Source organism: Adiantum capillus-veneris, chromosome 22 (assembly GCF_014529385.1).
Source record: "Adiantum capillus-veneris isolate H3 chromosome 22, ASM1452938v2, whole genome shotgun sequence".
Classification (NCBI taxonomy): domain Eukaryota; kingdom Viridiplantae; phylum Streptophyta; class Polypodiopsida; order Polypodiales; family Pteridaceae; genus Adiantum; species Adiantum capillus-veneris.
Window position 1 is genome coordinate 75755480 of NC_140952.1, and position 20279 is coordinate 75775758.

The 20279-nt window shown below is 44.3% G+C and overlaps 1 protein-coding gene across 3 annotated transcripts in view; it reads left to right on the forward strand.

The window, feature by feature from the left end:
• TPR8 (Tetratricopeptide repeat (TPR)-like superfamily protein) overlaps positions 1-20279 on the forward strand; it is a 121867-nt gene that overhangs the window by 43001 nt on the left and 58587 nt on the right. For all 3 annotated transcript variants that reach the window (XM_086495879.1, XM_086495878.1, XM_086495877.1), the window contains exon 4: positions 794-933. In XM_086495879.1, coding sequence (XP_086352005.1) covers positions 794-933 — 140 coding nt within the window. The remainder of the gene's footprint in view (positions 1-793; positions 934-20279) is intronic.

Genomic DNA, 20279 nt, shown 5'->3' on the forward strand with positions numbered 1-20279 from the left:
TTAGAGTCAGCAAATTATCCCAGTTGGGGAGGTTTATAGTGGACATTCAGCGACACAGAAATTTTAGAGGCCCAAAAAGCACTAGGCAGAGGGCGTCAAATGCAAATCACTACATTCTTTTAGAGATCCACTCCACCTCAGGTCCCCACACAGCAGGAGGTTACTCTCTAGAGGGCAGAGAGGTCAGCAGGAGACGGGGAGGACCTGGTTTTGGATGTCCTGCCTCGATCAGCGAGAGATGACGGAGGTCAAAGACCAGTTCCATGGAGGGACTGCAAAATGATTGCCTAGCTCATATCAAATTCAAGCATACTCTTCAGGGGGTCGTTGACACCCCCCTCACTGATGTACACCATACTCCACCCCCAGTATATTAGATGGACCTAGCAAGATTGCATATGATGCTTGTACCCTGTGACCCTATGCATGTAGTCTTGCATTACAAGCCCCTAGCAGTAAATCTCCATCCTCCATCCATTATGGTCATCACCGGCAGTAGCACCTCCTCACTCATTGTATACACTTGACTGAGTCCTAGCAGGCTAGCACCAGCTTTATAAGTCAGCCTATAGTCTTTCATTTTCAGTTCAGCCTTTCCTTTTTTTATGGGGTGACAGAGGAAACACCACACATGTAAGTCTTTTGTGTTCATAAGCCGAGCTCGGCCTTTGATGGTTATAAAATCTTTCTTTCTTTCTTTCCATCTTTGGATGCTACTGTCAGGTTTAGTAATTCACGTTTTCTGTACCTCACTTTCCTTCAATACTCACTGGATTTCTCTCTCTTGAAACAGCTGGTATGGAAGACAGGCTATTTGAGCAGTTCAAGGAAGGACTAGAAAGTGCAGGCTATTTTGATGGGCTTTCAGGTGACACTTCTGAGTTTGAAGAATTTTTAAAGAGATCGAAGACTGCCTTTTCGGAAACTTTACAGGTACGTGTGAAGATGTTGCTGATCTCTACTCTAGTGCTCATTCCACTGCCAGCTTTATTTTCTTCAAGTAATCAAAACTTCAGACTCTTAACCCTATCTGCATGCACACATACTTCTGCAGGATCTTTACCCTCGCCTGCATGCACTGATGCTCATAAATTGTTATTGCAGTTAAACCTCAGAAAATGTGTTTTTCATAGTTCATGTCGCAGTTAAAATCTGCATTGGGAACACGTTTATGCATAGCCTATGTAGCAATTGTAAAAATGCATTGGCAAAATATATATGCAGGCTTATATAGCAACTTACACATTGTCAGATGGAGGCTGTTTCCCATCTATGCACTATATCAGATGGGCAATCTTAATCTCGCCAAGAACAGTTCTACTTAATCTGGCCAAGAACAGTTCTACTTAATTTGGCCAGGAACTGTTTTACTTAATCTTATAGAACTGGCTTAAATAGTCAAAAAATGGGCACATGCTACCAATGTTGAAGCTGTTTCTGATGTACATAATCAATTTGGGCTTTCCGAAAGAAAAAAGCAATACAAAACCCATGTATATCCGAATAGATGTTATAGGAATGTGAAGAAAGCCAAACAGGGTCTGGGAGCATCATTGCAAGAATGTAGCTTTCGAACAAAGATGGTGATATAAGCCCCAAAGATGTGAAGTTAAGCACCAACAAGAAGACCATTCACCCTAAATTAACTAGAGCACCACAAGGAGGGAAAGTTCTTTGAATGCAAAAAGGTTCCATGACACCTGAAAAATAAAAAAACGAAGTATAAAGCAAGGAAGGCTAAAGCTGAGCAAGGGTGTCTGGGGCTTAACAATGAGTGGCAATATCTGTTAAGAGGCTTTACATTACATCTAAATTTGGGGTGCCACATAGAGATCTTATGAGTTGGATGCAACAGATGCTAGAGGCACAAATTATGTGGATTTTTTTCCCTTGGAGTATGTGAAATCTTTCAGCATTGCTTTTCTCCATGTGGATGGTAGATTAAACCTTCACTCTATCGTGATGGTTTGGCCACTAGTTGGTCTAGGAAGCTCTAGAAGTTGATGTTTTTCTGTGGGTATTGCATTGCTTGAGGGCTGACTATGTTTTGGGCAGATTTATGTGGTGCCGCTGCGAATCCTCCTCTCTCAGCTTCCTCTCTTAGCCCTGGATGCATTTTTCTCAACCCTTGTATGCATCTGTAGGGTTTTCCCCTCAATTTTGTTTTATGAAGTCTATCTAGAGGGAATTTCACCTTTGGCTGTATCTGATATTTTGCTTCAACCATTTATTTGTAAATGGAATTTTGCCTTTTATGTATTACAAAGGTATGAGCCCCGTTCATCCCATCTTTACCAAGTCTAAGGTAATTAGGTGGATAGGGTCCTCAAAATCAAATATTTCACACTCAAGGCTCTGTGTGCAGGCATTGAAGCCAGCCCCCCCCCCCCCCCCCCCCCCCCCCCCCCGGCCCCACACACACACACACACACACATTGTGGGTATGCCTCGGCAAGAAAGGAAGTATGCCTGGGGAGGCGAGCGGTCAGCAAGAGTAAGAGAGAATGCCCTACTCCAATGAATGCTTTCTGCAGGGAATTCCCATTCGTTCGTTGTCTGCCATGCTAAGAAAGATGATTCGTAACGGCTTTCCGAGCAGAGGAGCAAACTAGAGGTGACCGAGCAACCAGGAATCTGGCCGACTATCTTGAAAAACACAAGCTCCCAGATGGAAGTTTGCCATTGACCAAAGTCAGAAGTGGTAGCATGCTGACAAAGTGCAGCAATCATAACTGTTCATGGCTGAGACTGCTGTGCAAGAGTAGGCAATAACATGGCCTTCCTCGCTAAAGCATGGCGACGAAGGTCCAAAATATTCAGCCCCCCAAAACGCTTCGGAGTGCAAAGTTTCTCCATTGAGAACAAATGGAGGCCTTTCTTGTGAGAACTACTGCGCCACAAATGAGATACATTATCAGACATAAGCGAGGAGAGGCTAGGAGGAGGCCAATGCAACAACGGCAAGTAAAATTGAACATATGCCATCATGATGCTTTGGGCAATGCGGAGTCCAGCATGTAACGGCCAGGTAGATAATTTCCAATAATGCAATTCGATATTGAGGCGTTGCATGACCCAATCCACCTGACGAGTGTTGGATACCTGCCAGCCAATAGGATACCCCAAGTGTTTGACAACCACATGCGAATCAAGAATTTTGCCAAGCCACAAAAGAGGAAGCCGGTCACTGCGCATGAGTTTAGATTTCTGGAAATTAACCTTAAGGCCTGTTGCGAGACTGAATGTATCCATTGCCTGCATGATCTCTCGCACATCCTCCTGGTTGGTGCGGGGCATGAACAGCAAGTCATTGGCATAAGCTTGCACAATTAAGTCATTCCTAGAGGGTAATTTTAACAGATCAAGACGACCAAGCGAAGTTAAGTGATCCAAATGCAACAACAAAGGGTGAGTGGCAATGGCATACAACAAGGCATTGAGTGGGCAACCCTACCTGACAGAGCATCCAAGAGGCCAAGGTTCAGTCAACTCACCATTAAAAAGGCCTGAAAACGTACTGTGAACATACAGAAAATATACAACATTAGCTAACTTTGGACCAAATCCAAGGGCTCGCATTGTAGCGGCAACGAAATCCCACTATACCGTATCAATGTCTACCTGCAGTACGAGTACATCCTGCTGGGTATATTTGGTGTATTCCATTCCAATCGATACATTAGCCAAATTATTTAAAATTTGGGTATATTTGGCGCATTCCATTCCAATCAATACATTAGCCAAATTATCCAAAATTTGGCGACGAAGGATGAAGCTGTACGGCGTTGAATGGATACCCGCCATAAGAGGTGTGTTGATACGATCAACAATCATTTTAGCCAAGATTTCACAAATAACCGGTATAAGAGTAATCGGCCGCCAATGTGAAACTGCTCACAAAGCTGTTCAGGCAACAATTTCAGCAAACCCTCTTTCCAAGAGAACGACAACTTCTGTTTAGACCACGCTTAAGGACTCCCAAAAAGAGAGAAAAAATTCCACAGTGAGCCCATCCCAACCAGGGAAACACCATCGGCCAAGAGCAAGTGTCACAGGATGGGCACCACGTGCCAATGGAAAAGAATAGACTGAACAACCTTAAGCACTTCAAATAACAACTAAACTAAAAGAGATAGAGAGTGCACGGCACACGAGACGAGGAGTGGCGGAGTTTCACTCCAAGAGAGCACTGGATCTAAACGTTGGCGCCTCTTTCGGTATTTCTTTATATTGCTTGAACTTAGTACAATGCCGGTACTCCATCCTCTGCACCTTCCCTTAGAAGCATGCCAGAGAAAGAGCCCATGGTACTTATTTAAAGGCTCTTGGCCTAAAAAGCAGTTACATAAAAAGCTTCAAACTCAAAACCTTAAGTTGGAAAAAAGTACTAGTGCCAAAAGCTGTCAGCGCGTTTTGCGGAAATCCATACAACTATCATGTCAGCATTTCAACGTGAATTGCGTTCGTACAGTTGCCACGTCAGCATGTCAACGTGAAATCCGGGATTCCGTATAGGCCCCTACATCTGTTGGGGTATAAAGCCCAATGTGGTCGCCCAGGTAAGTGGGTGGGCCGCCAGGTATGTACACATATTCTTTTGTTAAAACCTAATAAGAACTCACTATGCTCTACACATTACAGTAGAGCGAGAGTTAACCATATCGTCGTGCTCTTCTTCTCGCACTCTCTCTCGCGTCGCACTTCCGCTCGTACTCCTTCAACTGGTATCAGAGCGATCCCTCGAGCACCCTTAGATAGGCAGCTAGGATGTATTGACTGTTAGTTAGACAGTTGGGATTGCATCTTTGCTTTACTGCCGTTGAGGCATTGTCGCAGTCTATGCTTACAGGACAGTGACAGTACAGTCAGAGACAGTACAGGTGCAGGACAGGTTTACCCACAGCTTACAGTGTCAGAGAGACAATGTTTTTTTTTTTGAGCTGTTTTTTGGTGTGTTTTTGAGTACTTCCACATGGGATGTATTGTCAAAGATGATGTATGTCTGTTGAGGGTTTGCTGGCTGTGAGTCACGCAGCAAACAACCGCCGCAGCGGTTACAGCATAGAGTGGGAAATTTGTGGATGTATGACTTTGTGGGAAGTCTATGTACTGTCAGATTTACTGCAGCCTTTGTTGAGGGTCGAGTGAGGTTTTATTGAGATGGGGGATTCTCGAATGTTGAGATCCTTTCGGTGATACAGGTCTTGGAGCGATCCCTCGAGCACCCTTAGATAGGTAGCTAGGATGTATTGACTGTGAGTTAGACAGTTGGGATTGCATCTTTGCTTTACTGCCGTTGAGGCATTGTCGCAGTCTATGCTTACAGGACAGTGACAGGACAGTCAGAGACAGTACAGGTGCAGGAAAGGTTTACCCACAGCTTACACTGTCAGAGAGACAGTGTTTTTTTTTTTGAGTTGTTTTTTGGTCTGTTTTGAGTACACCAGAGCCATTTTACAAAGGAGACTCTGCCGAAATTTATGCAGAATCTGAAGCTTGCTTGTTTCATTTGAAAGGTTGATATTGGTTCAGAGGTCAGTTTACAGGGGAAACTCTGCCGAATTTTTCCCAGGAAAGTAAACTACTGTGAAGCGTAGCTATGGCTGGATCACAGGACACTGCTCTTTACAATATCAAGAAGCTGCATGGAACCAATTTCCCATTGTGGAAGCAGCAGATTTGGCACGTGTTGGTACAAAAGAAGCAGATAAAACCTATAAAGCTCAAGGGGATAAAACCAGAAGATATGGACGAAGATGAATGGAGCGAAATGGATGAATTGGCACTTTTTACCATTATGCTGACTTTGGCAGAAAGCGTTTACTTCAATGTAGCAGACGAGATGTCGATATTCAAGCATGGTTAAAGCTGAGAGATCTTTATGAGAAGCAGAGTGCAGCTTCACAGGTATACTGGCTTAAAAAGCTTGTTGACTTGAAGATGAAAGAAGGGACACCTATGTCCAATCATCTGAATGAATTCAACACAATCTATAGTCAGTTGTCAGCTCAAGGTGTTAAGTTTGATGAACCTGTTAGAGCTATGTTCCTGTTGATCACATTGCCGGAAAGTTGGGACACTTTTCGCACAGCTTTGAGTAATTCTGCACCTCCAGATGGTTTGAACATAGCAGGTGTAGAAGGAAGTCTGCTTACTGAAGAAACCAATAGAAAGACAATGGACAAAGGCAAAGGAACAACCTTGGTTGTCAGGGGAAGGACCAAAGAAAAGTACAAAGGTGGAAAGAGGAATCAGTCTCGTAGCAAGTCCCACAGTGCTAAAGGCAAGAGTGACATAGAATGCTACCATTGTGGCAAGAAGGGTCACATGAAAAGAGACTCAGAGAATGGAAAGCAGAAAAAGGCAAAGAGAAAGCTGAAGACCATGGTGAGAAGAACAAGTCCTCAGTGAAGATTCAAGAAATAAATGTGACAAACACTGTTGCAGAGGATGACAGTTTAGTGTGAGGAGACATCTACTTCTTGAAAAATACAATGGACTCAGCTCTTCTTACAACATTTGATGGAAATGCACTGAGTGACTGGATTATAGACTCAGGGGCATCACTTCATGTGTCTCCAAACAAGGAGTGGTTTACCTCTTATGTGACCACTAAAGATCATGTTCGGCTAGGCAATGGGCAGACATGTGAGATCTTAGGTGTTGGAGATGTTCAATTGAAGTTTCAGAATGGCTCTTCTTTCACGCTGAAGAATGTGAGACATGTTCCCGCAATTACAAAGAGCTTGATCAGCACAGGTTTACTTGATGATGCTGGCTACGTCACCACTTTTGGACAGAACATGTGGAAGATATCCAAGGGTTCTATGATAGTAGCACATGGAGTAAAGTCTGGAGGACTTTACATGATTTATGTATCAAATGTCTCTAAAAATGTAATCAATGTAACCGAGCAGCCGAACGTTTCTTTGTGGCATAGCCGGTTAGGACGTATGTCCAAAAAGGGAATGGAAATCTTGTCTCGTTCTGGTTATTTGCCTGGCTTTTCATTTAATGATTTTAAATTCTGTGAACATTGTCTGTATGGTAAGCAAACACAGCAGCCACATAAGCATAGAAGCAGTAGAAGAGATACACAGTTGGCACTTGTTCATAGTGATTTGTGTGGACCTATGCCTAACCTATCTCTAGGGGGAGCTTCTTACTTTATGACATTTATAGATGATTACTTGAGGAAAGTATGGGTTTAGTTTCTCAAGCACAAGGATGAAGCGTTTAGTGTTTTCAAAACGTTTGTGACACTTGTGGAGAATCAGAGTGGCAAGAAGCTTAAATGCTTACGCACTGACAATGGTGGAGAGTATGTTTCAAAGGCCTTTCAGGACTTTTGTGAGTCAAAAGATATAAAACGTGAACTTACTGCTCCTTACAATCCTCCTCAAAATGGTGTTGCTGAGAGGATGAATAGGACCATACAAGAGAAGGTCAGAAGTATGTTGTCTAATGCATAGCTGCCAAATGGGTTTTGGGCTGAAGCTGTATCAACAGCTGTTCATCTTGTAAATAGATCTCCTAGCAAGGTTTTGCAGAAGGATTCAGTGCCAGAGATGGTATGGTCAGGCAAAATGCCCTCATACAAGCATCTCAGAGTCTTTGGCTGTGAGGCATATACTCACGTTCCAAAGGAATTTAGGAACAAACTTGAGCCAAAGAGTAGAAAGTGCATCTTTCTAGGCTATGGTAATTCTGGTGAGATGGGGTACAGACTTTGGGATCCCGAATCCAGAAAGGTTGTCCGCAGCCATGATGTTCACTTTAATGAATCCAAATATCATTCTAAACCAGAGAGGGTTGAGGAGATTAGAAGAGTTGTCTTCCAAGAAGATGGACCTGCACGTGCAAGACAAAATATTAGGACTCAAGAGGAGCAAGGACAGGATAGAGTGGAACCACAGGTTGTGCTGAGCCCGAGCCACCTATTGTGCGTAGATCTGGACGTATCACGCGCCCTCCTGATAGGTTTGTTCCATCTATGAACTATGTCATGTTGACTGATTGCAATGAGCCTTCATGTTACAAGGAAGCAGTGCAAATGAAGGACTCCGGGAATTGGCAATTGGCCATGCAGTTAGAGATGACAGCTCTGCATAAAAACAAGACATGGAAGCTAGTTAAATTACCACAGGGCAAAAAGGCTCTACCTTGTAAATGGGTTTACAGGTATAAGATCACCGCTCATGATAGTCAGCCAAAGTACAAAGCAAGGCTTGTTGCCAAGGGCTTTAAGCAAGAACAAGGCATTGACTTTGGTGAAGTCTTCTCTCTGGTGGTCAAGATGACTACATTGAGATGCTTTCTTGCATTGGTTGCCATATTAGATTTGGTGTTGCACCAAATGGATGTCAAGACAGCGTTCTTGCATGGTGATTTAGATGTGGAAATTTACATGCAGCAGCCAGAAGGGTTTGTTGAGAAAGGCAAAGAAGATTTGGTATGCCAGTTGTTAAAGAGTCTTTATGGCTTAAAACAATCACGGAGGGCATGGTACCATAAGTTCCACAAGTTTATGCTTTCTCAAGGCTACAAACGTAGTGAGTTCGATCACTGTCTATATACAAAGAAGGCTAAGGATGGCAGCTGGCTGATCCTTATTTTGTATGTGGATGACATGTTGATTGCTGGCAAGCACTTGGAAGAAATTTCAGCTTTGAAGTCAAAGATGGCAAAATCGTTTGACATGAAAGACATGGGTGAGGCAAGTCATATACTTGGTATGCGCATTGAGAGAGACAGATCAAAGAAGTTGATTTGGTTATCTCAAACAGAGTATATTGACAAGGTTTTGCAACGTTTCAATACGGAGAAGGGAAAGGCATTGAGTGTTCCATTGCCACCATATGTGAAACTTAGCACCATTTGCCTGGCCCCAACACAATTAGTTGCATTGTCCATGCATACCTGCACAACGTTGGAGGGTCCTACCTCAATAATCACATCCTTAAGCTGCTTGAAAATAAATTCTGATGTCTTTGTCTCCCCAGATGTGTCCACAGATTTCAAAAACACAGAACCATGTATAGAGCATGCAAGAAAGTTAATGATAGACCTGCGTCTAGTGTCAGACCATCCATCACATACAATTGTGCATCCATGTTTTTTTCATTTCTCGCGCACATCCATGATCTCATGACCAATGCATTTGACCTCATCATTTAACTCTGTGGTGCGCAAAGCATTGTATATGGGAGACACATAAGATGGACCAACTTGTCCAATTGCCTTGACCATTTCCAAAAAGAAAGGACTCCGCACTTTCCATTCAGGAATGTCCTCTGCATAAAAAAACCTGCGCAAGGCTTGATCTGCTTGCTTGCGTGCTTGCAAGCTAAATGCACTTGCCAAAGGCCCTTGTGCAACCTTCCTCTTCTTGCTCGAGGACCCCACATTTGATTTGGAAGCCGAAGTCCCAGTGGCACTTACATGAGCACTCCCTTATCGATGTGCACTCATTGAGCCTGAGGCACCTCCTTGAGATAGAGAGGCATTACCTCCCAAATCATCCACCAAGGCATCTACAAATGCATTTGGGTCTTTCCCATCATTCTGTACATCTACATGCAATCTTGTGACCACCTCTTTGACATCCTCTGGCACACTGTCACATGGGCCTACACCATAGCCAAAGAGGGACAATAAATGTGCACGAATACGGGAGGGACCGCCGTCCCAAGTATGCCTACAATACTTGCATTTACATGTAAATTGCCCTTTCTTTTGAGGCTTCAATTGTTCTACATACTGTCATTCAGGACGCTTCACTCGGCCCATCTGGATTCTGCAAACTTGCAAGGTGCACATTGCAAACCTTGACAAAGTGGAGGCCTCACGAGTCAAGACTCAAGAGTAGCCCACGGCCCACGGGTAACGGAGGGCGTAAGTGAAGAATTAGCCGCGCGCGGGAGAGTGTGTGGGTAGGGCCCGGCTCGTGGTCGCGACTCTCAAGCCTCAATCGAGTCTTTGTGTGCAGAAACGGCAGCACTGCAATTTTTAATAAACTCGCGCAGAGACGTTTTGGGGCACATTTGACAATTTGGGGAAATTTCACCAGCTTGTCAAAATCGCCCTGCTCATGTCCGGAAACGGCAATTATGCGGCAATCATACGCTGATGCACCCGGAAGCCCAATTGCCCAATCGGACGCGTATGAAAAAAACTATGAATGGAAGTATGACGACTTCCTTTACTTCCTTTGGCTCCTTTGTCTCCCTGCGTGGTCCGAGAACTCTTGGCCTTGCGTTCCTCCCGTTCAGCCCTGCGTCTTCTGGACTGACTAGAATGCTGAGAGTCCTGTGTCTCATCAGCATGAATGTGCTCCTCCTGAGCCTCAGTGTCAGTTACTTGTTTATCCTTGGGATCAGAGTCTCTTTCTGACTCCTCAGGAATAGGGTCAACACGGTAGGATGGTTTTTGGCCACGACTGGGTTTGGGTGTCATTACTGCAACTGAAACTGAAACTGGGAGAGAAGTCTGCTGGTCAATAAGCAACAACTCTAGCCACCGTGATCGCCAAAATGGTATTGGAGCTGATCTCTTTAGATAGCTGATTCCAGTGTTAAGAGTTTACAGCTACTGGGAATTATTAGTTCAATCAATAGAATTGGAGGAAAAGATAGAAACTGAGCTGGAACAGTTACATGGACTGTAATACATCTCCTGAGAAATAGACAAGTTGCATGACTGGAATTAGTATTCAGATTTAGATTTAGATTCAGATTCAGATTTAGAAGGAGTGGATACAAAGCATCTCTGGCTGAAGTATACTCGACTACTGTATTAAGAATTATAGAGTAAGAGTACAAGTGGGGATAATGTAGCTTAGGAACAACTTCAGGACTACAATCACACACTAACAAGGTTGGATCAAAACGTACGTACTGATCCGTTCCGTACCGTACGGACGTTATGTACAGATCCGTACCGTATGGAACAATCCGTATGCCGGTTTTTTTTTTTTTTTTTTGTTGGGGGTTTGGGGTGTGTGGGAAGCCCATACAATGCTGATTTAAAATAAAAATCCAAATCTCTTGCAATAGTTACATAGTATATGGTTGTCTTGTAAAACGTGTCTTTGAATGTCTCTATAAGTTGTTGGCTTCTCTCTTGTTTTTTATTGGAAATGTCCTAGAAAATTTAGTACTTTGCGGTTTTTTTACAAGAGTACGTATTTTTACGTACGTAAAAAATTTTCCTGTACGGAACAACGTACAGTACGTACATATACGCCACGTACAGTACGTTTGGTACCACCTTGCACACTAAGAGTAGGAAGTCAAAAGATAAAAGTTAAAACAACCCACAAGTACAGCCAACAATTGCCAACCCGATTACAATGTAATGGGTCCTATTTATAGCCTCTTGGAGTTACTGTGGTAGTAATTACTGAATGGTCCGCTGCTCGGCTTTCCAGGAGCTGGTTCCCACCTAGTGAAACTGCCTCCGCTATCTACACGTCTAGAGATTTATCAGACCGAAATGTTGCAGTCATTTCGTCTATTAGTTCCTGCACTCAAACAAGTCAAGTACAAATCAATCAGTATCATTTTTGGGAATTCCAGTTTATAAAGTTATACAGCAGAATACTGTCAGTTCACAGTATCCCTGAAACTCAAAAGACACATTAGTGACTTTAGTATCAAAATTAGGGCAATCTGTTGACAAAGGAGTGGAGCAACTCTCCTCGTGAATTCCCGTTGCACCAAATTCCACCCAAGCTGAGTTCAAGGTTCCATTTGGAATAGACGATGCTAAACGAAATGCTTTGAGGTAAAGATTCACAATCTAAGGAGTATCTGCTAGGTCCTCCTCCTCCATTCACTTCGCATCCAATGCGGAGTAGGTCTTGAATTTAACCAAGAACCGTCTTATCGCTTTACCTTTAATCTTTCTATCTTTCTGTTCCAATACCTGTTTTGGAACGAGTGCTCGTTTTCCTCCAATTCGGGTTGCTCATCTGGCTCCCCATCATCGGGCACATCGCCTTTAAAAGGCTTCAAGAGACTCACATGAAAACATTGTGAAGCCTCCAAGTGTCGGGGAGCTTCAGTCTAAAGGAGACATCATTTATCTTTTCAGAAATCTGGAAAGGTCCATAGTATCTCATGCTAAACTTTCGAGAAAGCCGCTCCTTTCGCTTTTTCTATCTCAGTTGTGCCTTCTCAAAAAGTAAGAGCACCCATCGTTCTCCTTCAACTTCAAATCGCGACCGATGTTGATCTGCTGCCTTTTTCTAAGATTTCTCCAAAGCCTTCCGGACCAAATCCAAGTCCCTCGTAAACTCGTCGGTTTCAAAGAAAAATCTTATCTTTTGTGCTAAGGAAGGGTGAAACCTTCGTAGCAAATTCAATAATCTCAAATGGCACCTTCCTTATCAAAGAGTTAATCGTGTTTCTGTAGGAATATGCCACCAAAGGTAAAAACCCTTTTCCCATGAAGTCTTCAAATTCAAAGAAGAAGACCTCAACAAATCTAGTGCGATTGAATTTGCAATCTCAGATTGCCCATCTGTTTGCGGATGGAAAGATGACGAGAACTGCAACCGTGTGCCAATGTTCTCCCAAAAAACCTTCCAAAACAAACTCGTGAATCGGGGATCTTTGTCAGAGACTATTGTCTCAGGCATGCCATGTAATCTGAATATCTGGGCAATTTGCCAAATTTGTTAATAACAGTCCAGATACCATCGTGCCCACTCTGTGTTCTCAGGAGATCAAAAATGAAATCCATGCAATACTTTCCCAGGGGCGGGTGGGTATGGGTTAAGGCTGTAACAATCCCTGTGCTTTATGCCAAACTTGACCTTCTGGCATACCAAGCAACTGCGTACAAAATCGTCCACATCCTTCTTGAGTCTCGGCTAAACAAAAGTATCTCTCCACACCTTTCAAGGTGGTAACAATGCCGCGGTGACCCGTAAAAGGTGGACAATGGCATTCGGTTAGAACCTTTTGCTTCAACGGCTGTGTAACGCACAACATTGTTTTCTTCATCAAGTAGCCATCCCGAATGGAATATTCCGCTACTGCCTCCCCATTATGTATTCAACTGAATACATCTACAAAAATCTGTATCTGTGGCGTACTGACTGACCATATCCTTTAAGCTTCTATGGTGTATCGCGGAAATAGCCAGAACTAACAGCTTCCGGGACAAAGTATTTGCCACCAATTTTTGTCCCTGCACATGGACAATCTGGAAGTAAAAGTGTGACCAGATGTTTGCCCACCGCATCTGCTTTTCCGATAGCCGCTTCTGTGACAAGTAGTGTAAACTCCAACCATTTGTGAAAACCGTAAAATCGGCTCCGAGTAGGTAATGTCGCCACTAAGTAAGAGCATGGGTAACCGCCAAAAGCTCTCTCTCACATATTTGTACTGTCAATTTCGGCCTTGAAAACAATCAGCTCTCGTAGGCAATGACATGGCCTTCATGCATTAAGATCGCATCCGAACTACGACCACAAGTATTACAATATACTTCAAACGACTTCTGCAAATCTGGCAAAGTCAAAAGTGGTCATGTAGTCAAATTCTGTTTCAATTTCTTAAAGGCTAAGAGGTGTTGCGGAGTGAATGTTGAACTTTGCTGAAGATGAGTGCTATGAATTGTGCTCAAGGATTCCTTTTACTTATGGAAGGGAGAGCCTTCCGTTCCTTTAGTGAGAGAGTGCAATGGACACAAACAATGTGATGAACACTGTGAATGAAGGTGCTAGACTGAGAGATAGAGAGAGAAGAATACGACACGAGAATGTTGTCAAATCCTCCTCCGAAGGCCCCACTCTCTATGGCGAGAGCGGTCTACTATTGACTGCACAAATCTCTACAATGCTTGGACTTGCCGACGATGTCGACGACGACGAGATGGGCTGAAATCTGAAAATGCTAAGGGCTGAAATTTGCAAATCTTTATCTGCTGAATTCTGACTCTATGTCGATGATGACGGCAATGATGACGATGCCTGAAAACGCAGATGCTGAAATCTGCGTTTTCCGGGCTGAATCTGCAAACTACGTTGGATCTCACCGTGCGACGAGGATCTGTTGCAGGAAGGTGAGATCTGCAAGTTTGGGACTTCTATTGCGGGGTCTAACTGTTGAAAACTGAAAACGCTGATGCTTCTTGGGATTCCGTCGCGGTGAATCTACAAAACGCTGAAGTGTTATGCTAATGCAAAAACGCTAGGGCTGAAAATTATCTGCTGTGGTGGGAATCTGCTAACGCTATGGCTGATCTGCAAACCAAAACGCTAGGGCTGAAACGCCAAGGTTCCTGTTGTCTTGCTGTAGCTGGGCTGATCTACTGTACAAAAACGCAAGGGCTGGTCTTGATCCAAAAACGCTAGCTTCTCTGTTGTGATGCAAAAACGCTAGAGCATCTTGGGGGTCTTGCTGAGAAGTTGCCTATTGAGCAAGTGCTCCTGCTGCCTCTTCAGCCAGAATTGCTAGTGCTAGGGTTTTCTTATGTACTTGGCTAGTTAGATTGCCCTACCTAGTTTCCAACAAAAGTCACTTAAAAATAATAAGTGAAAAATGTCAAAAATAGGAAAAATGGGTCTATGCACTGTAAAAATGCTACTAATGGGTTCTGATGGAAATTTGATGGTCATGCTGTGTGCGACCAGAGGATATGCATCTATTCTAAGTGCCTGGTCATGCACGGTCTTCGAACAGACTCACAAAGTGCCAGAACACTTCCTATTCTAGACTGACTGAACTGGATTGAACCCTTGTCATGAAGTAGCTTGTCCACGTACACATAGGGCTAGATGTGCACGTGACAAAGACAGTCACCTCTGTGGATCCCCACGAAAAAAGGACTCCTTTTTGTGTTAAGATATGGAAAGGGGAAGCAACCTCTACAAACTTTCTAATGAACCGCCGGTAGTAAAAACGTAAGCCCAAGAAGCTTCTAACTTCATGAACATTCTTCAAATCGGGTCAGTCATCGATAGTCGCTATCTTGGCCGAGTCCATCTGTACTCCTGCTGCTGAGACGATGTGTCCCAAAAAGTGTATCTCGGGTAGGAAAAATTCACTTTTCTTTGCATTAATCACCAACTTTTGTTCTCGTAATGCCTGAAAGACCTGTAGCAGATGTTTTCTATGTTCCGCCTCATCCTTGGAGAAGACAATAATGTCATCAAAGAAAGTGCCCACAAAACATCTGTACTCTCTGAAAATCCTGTCCATCATTCGGTTAAAGGTCACTGGAGCATTGGTAAGCCCAAAGGCATCACCAAAAACTCAAATAAACCGAAGGTCGTCCGAAAAGCTGTCTTATAGACATCTCCTGGCGCGATTCGGATGATGATTTCCGCTCTTTAAATTGATCCTGCTAAAACAAGAGGATCCCTGTAGTCGGTCTAGAATATCATCGATCCCAAGAATCGGAAATTTATTCTTTATGGTGATTTTTTTGGGAGCTCTATAGTCAATGCACATTCTCCAAGATCCGTCTTTCTTCAAAACCAACAACATCGGAGAGCAGTAAGGTGAAGTACTCGGCTGGATAAGACCCTTTTCCAAGAGGTCTTTCACTTGGTTCATAATCTCTTCATTCTGGGCCCGGCTCACACGGTAAGGTGGCCGGTTCGGTTGTGTGCTTCCAGGTATTAGATCAATGGTATGATCCTCAGGACGACCTAATGGCAACTCGCTTGGCAAGCCCTCAGAGAAGCAATCGGCATGAGTGTGGAGAAAATCTTGTCGTTCTTTTTCGAGGTCAAAACATATTCGACCTTTAATCATCATTCGGTTCTCTCCAGGAAAAAAAATAAAAATCGAGTAAAGAAACTGAATTTCATCAAGTACAATCTCTGTGCCCTTCATTTGTCAAAGTCACTTTCTCAACCCGGTAGTCAACCACGGCCTTGTTCTTGTGATACCAAGGGATTCCGAGTAGGACGTCACAACCTCCCAAGGGAATTACGTAGAAATCCTCGTGCCCTAAACACCCCTAACATTGCAAACGAAGTTTGCTAGTGATCGGTGTAATGACAACATCCCGTTTGGGTGCCTCTAGAACTACCTCCGCCTGTGGCCTCAGCTTGTCGGGTGTAATTCCAAATCGAGCCGCCAATTCAAGTGAAAAGAAGTTGGCCTTGGCTCCTTCATCAAAGAATACAGAGGGCTTCTGTCACAAAGTGATGACATGGCTACTGACATCAGAAACCCTAAAATTCTTGCAAGCCCCAATTTTTGCAAGAAACCCTAATTTTTGGAAACCCTAACCCTAACTGCTGGCTGAAACCCTAATGTGGCTGGAAACCCTAACATAGGCGGCTGAAAATGCCACGTGGCCAGCGTACGAATTTTCGGAATCTGCGGAGCTGAAAAAATAGCAGTTGGAGTGACGCAATTTGACTTGAGAGAGAGAGAGAGAGAGAGAGAGAGAGAGAGAGAGAGAGAGAGAGAAATTTCCCTTGCTTTATTTTTATAAGAAACTCTCTTGTGTGAGAGGAGGAGAGAATTTTGCTTTTTGGGAATTGAAGCTTTTGGGGCTGTGCTTTTGGGCATCCCTTGTAATCTTTAAATACGTGGTTTAGGGTTCACTCTGCAGAGCATCTAGACGCGGAGTCTGAGAGTAAAACCCTAACCGCTCTTTGTACTTTGACATTGATTTAATACATAAAGAAATACCGAAAGGGGCGCCAGTCTTTGGGGCCAATATCTCTAGGCACGGAACTCCGCCGGGCCAGTGCAAATCTATTGTGATTTGTGAATTGTGTTGAAGTGGTTATTTGGTGCTGTGGTGATCGATTCTTGACTTGGAGTGTCACGTTGGCCGAGGCGAGTCACCTTGTTTCAGTGGCTGGTCGCACACAGAGCTACAGCAGTTGGGAGCTGGCTAGTGCATAGTGGTCTCTCGGCCGCATGTGCAGCTTGTGACCATCTTGTGGAGAGTCAACGTCACTGTCTTTGGGACTCTCCCGCGGCCCAGCAGGTGTGGCTACGAGTTCTTCGGCTGATGCCTGCTCTCTCCACGGCTCGACAGTACACTTGGGGAGCAGCGGCTTGATCCACCCTCATGGGCCCGGCACTTCAGTTTGAGCTATCTTCCACCAGCAGGATGATAGTGATGCAGGAGGGGCGACCTACACTCCAGCCTACTACTACAGAGCTTACTCCACAGGAGTGGTGCAGTGAGAGAGAGGAGTGTTGGGAGCTCATCAGTGGCCTGACACTTTGGTTCATTTGGCGGGCCCGTTGCTTCCGCATCTTTGAGGCTCGCCCTGTGCCACCAGTAGAGACTGTTCGCGATTTTTGGCTAGAGTTGATCCATACTCTCAAAGAGAGCTTGAGGGACTACAAGGCAGCTCCGATCGCATGCAGGAGAGCAGAGAGGCTTTCCTTCGACTCTGGCGTCCTTGGCCTTTTTACACCATGGTCCAAGGAGTACTCCGATGGCATTACCGACCACTTGTGTGGCTTTTCCCTCCTCCCATTTCTTGATTTAGCCCCATTGTACATATGCTGGTTTTTTCATTGGGAGAGTCTCCCATCATGGTTGTTGTAGCCCGCTCTTGAAGAGGTGGTTGTAGCCTTATGGGCAGTTTCAGTAACTAATAGATCGATCTTTTTCTTGAAAAAAAAGCCTGTTACAATGGTATCAGAGCACGGCCGATTTCTCTTTTACTGGAAATCCGATCCCCAATTTGTTTTCCGCAGCACCTATGGCTTCACGCAAGGATCAATCGACTCCCTCTGCATTTGAAGATGCAGGCAGGGATCACAATGAAGATTCCGACAGAGAGTATGGCCCGCCTCGGCCGACTCAGGCGGAGCGACGAGAGATGGAGCGTCGTCAATTGATTGGCGATGCAACAAAGATGATGTTCAATTTTGCGAAGGCCCAAAAATTTACAAAATATATGAGCGAGACTTCTTTTCAGGAAGGGCATGAGCAGTGGCAGAAAACCACTACACCCCCGAAACCCGCTCTCAAGAAACCTTCTGCTCACAAGAAATATTCAGAGAAGGAATTAGAAGAGGTGGTTGATGCACGAATTGCTCAGCTTTTTGACGCGCAAAAGAAAGCCAAAAAGCACGGCAAAAAGCAGAAAAAAGCAGTGACTTCTCGGGTTATTTGGGTCGTCAGTTGACATTTGACAAAGCAAAGAAACAGAAGAAGCGTGCTCACTTTGAAGGAGTACCCAGTTCTTCTTCTTCTTCTTCTTCTTAGAGTTCTTCTAGCTCTTCAGACTCGAGCGAAGAAGATAGAAAACCCAAAAAGCGAAGCAAGAACCAACGCTTCGGAAAGGGCAAGAAAAAGGCAAAGAAGGCTAAATCTCGCTCAGAGACTGACAGTTCTACTGAGGACTCGTCTACAGACAGCTCAGATTCCGATGACGGAAACTTTTATGCGAACAAGAAGAATTTTTATAAAGCCAACCAGTATGACTTTCTGGAAGATAAAAGCAAGAAAGTCCGAGAGTTTAAGGAAGGTAACAAATTTGACACTTTTTTAGGATACTCAGATGCTTCGAAGGCTTTGTCTTTTATACAGCAGTTTGACATCGCTTTCGCGGGAGGACGCTACTCAGAGCACTCCAAGATTCGGAGAGTTGTCTCTTACTTTAAGGGGAATGCTCGCACTTTGTGGTCCACGCTTCTTTTAAACAAGACTGCGCCAGTTAAATGGCTGAAATTTAAGAAGCTTTTTATTTCTTCTTGGTTGACGCAAGAGTATGAACGAGATATACGAGCTGCTTGGAACCATCTCCGGATGACCAAGAAAGATACAATAAATGCTTACTGTGAGAGATTCTGGAGCTCTTTTCTACCCGCCTCTTCATTCAAGAAGATCTCGTTCAGAGAACAGATTGAGCGGTTCACCTTTGGTCTACCTACAGAGATCCGAGATCATTGCTTGGAGCAGAGGTCAGCTTCTATTCAGGAGTTGATGAGTCATGTGAAGCGGGGCTTTGCCATTCACTCTGGCAGTCTGACCTACCCCACAAATGAGGCCATGACACAACGAGCCGAACAGACTTCTTGGGAATGAAAGTAGAAAGAAAAAGAGCAACCCAGAGAAAAAAGGATGCACGACCCAAGCTTACTCCTGAGGAGAGAGCTCGCTTCATCAGAGAGGGGAAGTGCTTTGGATGCGGGGAACATGGACATATCTTCGCGAAGTGCCCTAAAAAGGCACCGAAAGAATAGAATGATAAGGACGACGACAGCCTGAGAGTTCGAGAGCAGCTGAGGAACGTGGCAGAAAAGGCAGATAGAAAAGCAAAAGTGGTACCACATGGCGTGGGACTTGAACCGAATCAAATGAATGAAAGTACACACTTTGCCGCTTTTGGGGCAAAGTGAAGGATCAGGAAGCTCTTTTGAAGGAGCCAAGGCCAACGTCTTTTCACTTGGAATTGGCGGCTCGATTTGGAATTACGCCCGACAGACTGACGCCACAGGCGGAGGTAGTTCGACTGGCACCCGGACGGGATGTTGCCATTATACCGAGCATTGGCAAACTTCGTTTGCAATGACAGGGGTGTTCAGGGCACGCGAGTGACGTTCTACTCGGAATTGCTTGGTACGACAAGAACTACGCCGTGGTTGACTACCAGGCTGAGAAAGCGACTTTGACAAATGAAGGGCTCAGAGATTGTACTTGATGAACTTCAGTTACTCATTCTTTTGAGAGAGAACTGAACGATCGATAAAGGTTGAATATCTTTTGACCTGAACAAAAGAACGTCAATATTTTTCTCCACACTCATGCCGATTGCTTTTTAGAGGGCCTGAAGATTAGACCATTGATCTGATACCTGGAAGCACGCCACCGAACCGGCCACCTTATCGTGTGAGACGAGTATAGAATGAAAAGATTATGAACTAAGTGAAGGACCTCTTGGAAAAGGGTCTTGTCCAGCCTAGTACTTCACCGTATTGCTCTCCACTGTTGTTGGATTTGAAGAAAGAGGGATCTTGGAGAATGTGCATAGCTCTCAACAAAATCACCATCAAGAACAGATTTCCAATTCCTAGGATCGATGATATACTCGACAGGTTACAGGGATCCTCGTGCTTTAGCAGGATTGATCTGAAGAGTGGATATCATCAGATCCGAATCGCACCGGGAGACGTCTACAAGACAGCCTTCCGGACTACTTTTGGGTTATTTGAGTTTTTGGTAATGTCTTTTGGCTTAACCAATGCTCCTTTGACATTTAATCGGATGATGGACATGATTTTTCGAGAGTACAGGCTATTTGTTGGCACTTTCTTTGATGATATCATTGTTTTCTCCAAGAA